This window comes from Poecilia mexicana, unplaced genomic scaffold, assembly GCF_051168715.1.
Source record: "Poecilia mexicana isolate PSO_F unplaced genomic scaffold, ASM5116871v1 scaffold_14, whole genome shotgun sequence".
Classification (NCBI taxonomy): domain Eukaryota; kingdom Metazoa; phylum Chordata; class Actinopteri; order Cyprinodontiformes; family Poeciliidae; genus Poecilia; species Poecilia mexicana.
The window spans coordinates 24,649,712-24,657,211 of record NW_028263383.1 but is presented as its reverse complement, the minus strand read 5'-3'; the positions used below and the strand labels follow the sequence as shown (position 1 = coordinate 24,657,211).

Genomic DNA, 7,500 nt, shown 5'->3' with positions numbered 1-7,500 from the left:
CCGGATCCGACGGTGTGCGGCTCGCCCGGGTTCCGGTCCGTTTGGACCGACTTATCGCGGGGCAAAGCCGGCCCGGTTTGACGCTAATCCTTTGGAGACCCGTAGAAGCTCGAGGGAAGGTCCTAGAGACGATCCGAGACCACCTCCGTGTTCAGGAGGCTCGGAGCTTTAAAACGGTATATGACATGCACGTATGGGGGGCCCCGATCTCCCAGGAGAGCCGGAAATGTCGTTTTCAGCCATCCGGAAAAGGGCCCTCCATAGGGAATGAATGGGAGACCACCCGACCTTTGAACCGGGGCTGCAGCCGCAAACGGGGTCCGATCTCCGCGTGCTTCGGCACCCTTGGAGGGTACGTCGGGGGCTATGGCCAAACCGAGTTTGAGACCCCTGGCTCTTATGGTTGGGTCTCCAGGGGGTCTCAAATCTGGGGCCCCCCAGGGCCTGGATCTCGGCCTCGGGGGGCGGGGGGCCCGGACCAACGGTGGCACACGGTCGTGGGGGTTGCCCCCAACCGACCCACCGAGTTTCAGCCCTCTGGGACACCGTTAAGGGGGTCTCCCGCGGGGGTCTTTGCCTCCGTCCCATAACCCACCTTACCTTTGGAGACCCGTAGAAGGTCGGGGGAAGGTCCTAGAGGCGATCCGAGACCACCTCCGTGTTCAGGAGGCTCGGAGCTTTAAAACGGTATATGACATGCACGTATGGGGGGCCCCGATCTCCCAGGAGAGCCGGAAATGTCGTTTTCAGCCATCCGGAAAAGGGCCCTCCATAGGGAATGAATGGGAGACCACCCGACACTTCGGGCGGGCCTGGAGCCGCAAACTTGGTCCGATCTCCGCGTGCTTTGGAACCCTTGGAGGGTACGTCGGGGGCTATGGCCAAACCGAGTTTGAGACCCCTGGCTCTTATGGTTGGGTCTCCAGGGGGTCTCAAAGTCCGGGGGCCCCCCAGGGCCGGGATCCAGGCCCTGGGGGGCGGGGGGCCCGGACCAACGGTGGCACACGGTCCGGGGGAAGGCCCCGGACCGACCCACCGAGTTTGAGACCCCTGGCTCATAGGGTAGGGTCTCCAGGGGGTCTCAAAGTCCGGGGGCCCCCCAGGGCCGGGATCCAGGCCCTGGGGGGCGGGGGGCCCGGACCAACGGTGGCACACGGTCCGGGGGAAGGCCCCGGACCGACCCACCGAGTTTCAGCCCTCTGGGACCCCGTTAAGGGGGTCTCCCGCGGGGGTCTTTTCCTCCGTCCCATAACCCTACCTATGGCGAACGGCCAATGTCCGCGGTTGGCGCTGCCCTGCCTCCGCTGACGCTGCCAGGGCGTACGTGAGCGCTGCCCTGCCTCCGCTGACGCTGCCAGGGCGTACGTGAGCGCTGCCCTGCCTCCGCTGACGCTGCCAGGGCGTACGTGAGCGCTGCCCTGCCTCCGCTGACGCTGCCAGGGCGTACGTGAGCGCTGCCCTGCCTCCGCTGACGCTGCCAGGGCGTACGTGAGCGCTGCCCTGCCTCCGCTGACGCTGCCAGGGCGTACGTGAGCGCTGCCCTGCCTCCGCTGACGCTGCCAGGGCGTACGTGAGCGCTGCCCTGCCTCCGCTGACGCTGCCAGGGCGTACGTGAGCGCTGCCCTGCCTCCGCTGACGCTGCCAGGGCGTACGTGAGCGCTGCCCTGCCTCCGCTGACGCTGCCAGGGCGTACGTGAGCGCTGCCCTGCCTCCGCTGACGCTGCCAGGGCGTACGTGAGCGCTGCCCTGCCTCCGCTGACGCTGCCAGGGCGTACGTGAGCGCTGCCCTGCCTCCGCTGACGCTGCCAGGGCGCTGATTAGCCGGAGGGCACCGGCTGCGCCCCGCCAATTGGCCTCAATAGGCTGCACCTGCTGCGCCCCGCCGTTCCCCTGCAGCTAATTGGCCTCAATAGGCTGCACCTGCTCATTCCAGCCCCGGCAGCCGGACAGAGACGCTTCTGCTGGAGGTTTTGAGCACCGGGGAAGCTTCCAGATGCCAAACCATCGACCCTACAGACGCTGCCCCATCTGCCGCAGTAAGTTTGCCCAGCTGCCGAAGCATTTAGAGCGAGTTCACCGCGTTTTGAACCAGGCGGAGCGGAAAATCCTGCTGGCTTTTGCCCACGGGCGAGTCAACGTCCGGGGAATGGACTGCCCTGTCCGGGGCTGCACCTACAGAGGTCCCAGGGTCGACCGCCACCTCTCCGCCGGTCACGGGGAGCTGGAGGTCGAGACGATAAGGGGGCACCTCCGCAGCCTTCACTGGAGGGCCACCATCCACGCTCTCTCCGTACTGAGGTCCACGGAGCCCACGCCACGGCTGGCTTCCGAGCTGGACCTGCCGGACCAGCAGCAACCAGCCCCAGACTCTCCTGGGGAGGACGGAGACGTGTCCTCCTCTTCTCCGGGGACCGCCCTGGAGCCTCTTTCCGGTAGGGATTCTCCGCCTCGCTCCCACAGACCTGGTTCTCTGCCCGCATCGCCGCCCCCTGGTTCCAACGCCTCTTCTCCTCCTCCTCCTCCTGGCTCCACGGCCAGCCCTCCTCCTCCTCCTCCTCCTGGTCCTGGTGGTCCTGGTTCCGACCCCGGCTCTCCCCCTCCTGGTCCTGCTTCCAACGCTGGCTCTCCTGCCCCTGCCGGGACGCGGCCAGAGGCGGAGACGAGCGACTCTGACCCTCCGGCCGGCTCCAGCAGCACCAGGGCGGTCCGAGGGCTTGCCCTGCTCCCCTTCGCACCGCTAGTGTTCCCCGCTGCCGTGGAGAGCTACTTGGAGGAGTACCACACGCACCTCCGTGGGGCCCTGCCCACCCCGCAGCACTGCATGAACGCGCGCTCCAAGCTGGGCCGGATCCGGAGCCTTCTCTCCTTCGTGGCCCGGGGGAAACCTCTCAACGCCACCTGGGCGTTCATGCATGACCTGGAGAAGATCCACGCCTTCCCACAAGCCCTGAAGGACAGGAGGAGAGCCATAACAACAGTCAAGGTCTACCTGGTGAACTTCTCGCAGTTCATGGACTACTTCTCCGAGACCCCGCCGAGGGGCTGCAGGCTGACCAAGAGACAGATCAGGGGGGTGAGCAGGGCGGTCAGAGCGGACCTCCAGCAGATCGTGACCGAGGTAACCCTCCACCAGATCTCCGTGAAGCGCTCCAAGGCCAAGAGGTCCATCAGCAGGAAGCAGCTGCGGAGGTGCAAGAGCCTGGCCACGGCCACCATCCCTGTGCTCCTCGGGAAGCTGGAGGCGGCACCCTCGAACGTCCAGCTCCGCCACAGGCTCTACGGCTACCTGGCCTGCTACCTGTCTGCTGTCTACGGCCACCGGCCTGGGGTGCTGACCAACATGACTGTGGGGGAGCTCCAGGAGGCGATGGAGGATGCTGAGGAAGGATCTCCAGGCTTTGTGATCAATGTAAGTGGATCTACGAGAACCAGGGGCATGGAGCTCCGGGCAGAGAACCAGGCGCACTGAGCTCCATGCTCCTGGAGCTCATCTCATCTCATCCCTTCTCAGGTGAGGAACCACAAGACCAACAGGGCCTTCGGGGCGGCCCAGCTGTTCCTGACCCACGCCGAGTTCAGCTGGTTCGTCCGGTGGCTCTCCGTCCGGAACACGCTGAACCCACCGTGCCGGTTCCTCCTCTTCAGCAGCAACCAGAAGCGGATCGCCAAGCTGACGCGGTTCTCCCAGTGTGCCTGGACGGAGATGGGGCTTCCAGGCCGGCCGACCATGACTGATTTCCGCAGCGCAGTGGCCACACACGTGGGTAGCACATTTCTCCGGTCGGAGGGGGGGGGGGGAAAGAAAAAACCACCAGGTTTTTTAATACATTTTTATTCTGTTTTTCAGGCAAGGGATGCACACAGCAGCGAGGTCAGGGGACAGCTTGCCCGGGTGATGTGCCACGACACCAGGACCGCGGACAGGTTCTACGCCAACCAGCTCACGGCGGAACAACTGGCGGACATCCGGAGCAAGTTTGACCGGGCCACAGCGCCACAATCTTCCTCTCCAGGCTCCGGGGAAGCCAGCCCACCACTCCCCCCCCGGCAAGGTGACTCCTCTTCGGACCTGGCCTCCTCCACCACCCCTGGGGACTCGGAGAGAGAGACGGAGGAAAACAATTAAAAATGTTCAATAAAGATGTTAAATGTGAAACAACCGCATCTCTTTAATTACCTGGGCTGGGGAGGGAGGGTAGGTTGGGGTAGCTCCAGGCCCTGACCTCCAGGAAGAGAACCAGGCATGGAGCTGCAGGCCCTGACCTCCAGGAAGAGAACCAGGCATGGAGCTGCAGGCCCTGACCTCCAGGAAGAGAACCAGGCATGGAGCTGCAGGCCCTGACCTCCAGGAAGAGAACCAGGCATGGAGCTGCAGGCCCTGACCTCCAGGAAGAGAACCAGGCATGGAGCTGCAGGCCCTGACCTCCAGGCAGAGAACCAGGCATGGAGCTGCAGGCCCTGACCTCCAGGAAGAGAACCAGGCATGGAGCTGCAGGCCCTGACCTCCAGGAAGAGAACCAGGCATGGAGCTGCAGGCCCTGACCTCCAGGAAGAGAACCAGGCATGGAGCTGCAGGCCCTGACCTCCAGGAAGAGAACCAGGCCTGGAGCTGCAGGCCCTGACCTCCAGGCAGAGAACCAGGCATGGAGCTGCAGGCCTTGACCTCCAGGCAGAGAACCAGGCCTGGAGCTGCAGGCCTTGACCTCCAGGCAGAGAACCAGGCCTGGAGCTGCAGGCCTTGACCTCCAGGAAGAGAACCAGGCCTGGAGCTGCAGGCCCTGACCTCCAGGCAGAGAACCAGGCCTGGAGCTGCAGGCCTTGACCTCCAGGCAGAGAACCAGGCCTGGAGCTGCAGGCCTTGACCTCCAGGCAGAGAACCAGGCCTGGAGCTGCAGGCCTTGACCTCCAGGCAGAGAACCAGGCCTGGAGCTGCAGGCCCTGACCTCCAGGCAGAGAACCAGGCCTGGAGCTAAAGGCCTTGACCTCCAGGCAGAGAACCAGGCCTGGAGCTGCAGGCCTTGACCTCCAGGCAGAGAACCAGGCCTGGAGCTGCAGGCCTTGACCTCCAGGAAGAGAACCAGGCCTGGAGCTGCAGGCCCTGACCTCCAGGCAGAGAACCAGGCCTGGAGCTGCAGGCCTTGACCTCCAGGCAGAGAACCAGGCCTGGAGCTGCAGGCCTTGACCTCCAGGCAGAGAACCAGGCCTGGAGCTGCAGGCCTTGACCTCCAGGCAGAGAACCAGGCCTGGAGCTGCAGGCCTTGACCTCCAGGCAGAGAACCAGGCCTGGAGCTGCAGGCCTTGACCTCCAGGCAGAGAACCAGGCCTGGAGCTGCAGGCCCTGACCTCCAGGCAGAGAACCAGGCCTGGAGCTGCAGGCCCTGACCTCCAGGCAGAGAACCAGGCCTGGAGCTGCAGGCCTTGACCTCCAGGCAGAGAACCAGGCCTGGAGCTGCAGGCCTTGACCTCCAGGCAGAGAACCAGGCCTGGAGCTGCAGGCCTTGACCTCCAGGAAGAGAACCAGGCCTGGAGCTGCAGGCCTTGACCTCCAGGCAGAGAACCAGGCCTGGAGCTGCAGGCCTTGACCTCCAGGCAGAGAACCAGGCCTGGAGCTAAAGGCCCTGACCTCCAGGCAGAGAACCAGGCCTGGAGCTGCAGGCCTTGACCTCCAGGCAGAGAACCAGGCCTGGAGCTGCAGGCCCTGACCTCCAGGCAGAGAACCAGGCCTGGAGCTAAAGGCCTTGACCTCCAGGCAGAGAACCAGGCCTGGAGCTGCAGGCCTTGACCTCCAGGCAGAGAACCAGGCCTGGAGCTGCAGGCCTTGACCTCCAGGAAGAGAACCAGGCCTGGAGCTGCAGGCCCTGACCTCCAGGCAGAGAACCAGGCCTGGAGCTGCAGGCCTTGACCTCCAGGCAGAGAACCAGGCCTGGAGCTGCAGGCCTTGACCTCCAGGAAGAGAACCAGGCCTGGAGCTGCAGGCCTTGACCTCCAGGCAGAGAACCAGGCCTGGAGCTGCAGGCCCTGACCTCCAGGCAGAGAACCAGGCCTGGAGCTGCAGGCCTTGACCTCCAGGCAGAGAACCAGGCCTGGAGCTGCAGGCCCTGACCTCCAGGCAGAGAACCAGGCCTGGAGCTAAAGGCCTTGACCTCCAGGCAGAGAACCAGGCCTGGAGCTGCAGGCAGGCACACCCAGAACACTTACCCACATCCAGGCTTTGCTCCGGGGAGAGAAACAGACAGTCAGACCCATCCAGAGAACCAGGCTCTCCACACTCACCTGTGCACCCACACTTAAGCACCCCTCCTCGGACTACACCCTCCAGCACGCAGGCCCTGGAGGTTCGTGCCCCTGGTAAGGCAAGAGGGGGGGGGGCTGAGGCCTTGGGCTCACCAGGGAGGGGTTCTCCTCCCCGGCCACATCCCCCAGACAGCCCCCTCTCTGTCCCTGGTTGGGACTTAGAACTTTTTCAGACATGCACTGAGAACCAGGCCCACAGGCCCAACACGTTTACCCACACTTAAGCACCCCTCCCCGGCCACATCCCCCAGACAGCCCCCTCTCTGTCCCTGGTTGGGACTTAGAACTTTTTCAGACATGCACTGAGAACCAGGCCCACAGGCCCAACACGTTTACCCACACTTAAGCACCCCTCCCCGGCCACATCCCCCAGACAGCCCCCTCTCTGTCCCTGGTTGGGACTTAGAACTTTTTCAGACATGCACTGAGAACCAGGCCCACAGGCCCAACACGTTTACCCACACTTAAGCACCCCTCCCCGGCCACATCCCCCAGACAGCCCCCTCTCTGTCCCTGGTTGGGACTTAGAACTTTTTCAGACATGCACTGAGAACCAGGCCCACAGGCCCAACACGTTTACCCACACTTAAGCACCCCTCCCCGGCCACATCCCCCAGACAGCCCCCTCTCTGTCCCTGGTTGGGACTTAGAACTTTTTCAGACATGCACTGAGAACCAGGCCCACAGGCCCAACACGTTTACCCACACTTAAGCACCCCTCCCCGGCCACATCCCCCAGACAGCCCCCTCTCTGTCCCTGGTTGGGACTTAGAACTTTTTCAGACATGCACTGAGAACCAGGCCCACAGGCCCAACACGTTTACCCACACTTAAGCACCCCTCCCCGGCCACATCCCCCAGACAGCCCCCTCTCTGTCCCTGGTTGGGACTTAGAACTTTTTTAGACATGCACTGAGAACCAGGCCGACCAGGCCCTCCAGCCGAACATGCGTACCCACACTTAAGCACCCCTCCTCGGACTACACCCTCCAGCACGCAGGCCCTGGAGGTTCGTGCCCCTGGTAAGGCAAGAGGGGGGGGGGCTGAGGCCTTGGGCTCACCAGGGAGGGGTTCTCCTCCCCGGCCACATCCCCCAGACAGCCCCCTCTCTGTCCCTGGTTGGGACTTAGAACTTTTTCAGACATGCACTGAGAACCAGGCCGACCAGGCCCTCCAGCCGAACATGCGTACCCACACTTAAGCACC

The 7,500-nt window shown here is 64.0% G+C and overlaps 1 protein-coding gene across 1 annotated transcript; it reads left to right on the top strand.

Moving 5' to 3' along the window:
• Window positions 1-1,803: 1,803 nt before the first annotated feature.
• On the top strand, window positions 1,804-4,159 carry LOC148155578 (uncharacterized). The gene is made up of 3 exons (XM_088012407.1): window positions 1,804-3,409; window positions 3,512-3,760; window positions 3,848-4,159. Exons 1-3 carry the CDS (start codon window positions 1,994-1,996, stop codon window positions 4,124-4,126), a joined length of 1,944 nt encoding a protein of 647 aa, XP_087868533.1. The 5' UTR covers window positions 1,804-1,993; the 3' UTR covers window positions 4,127-4,159.
• The last annotated feature ends 3,341 nt before the right edge of the window (window positions 4,160-7,500 follow it).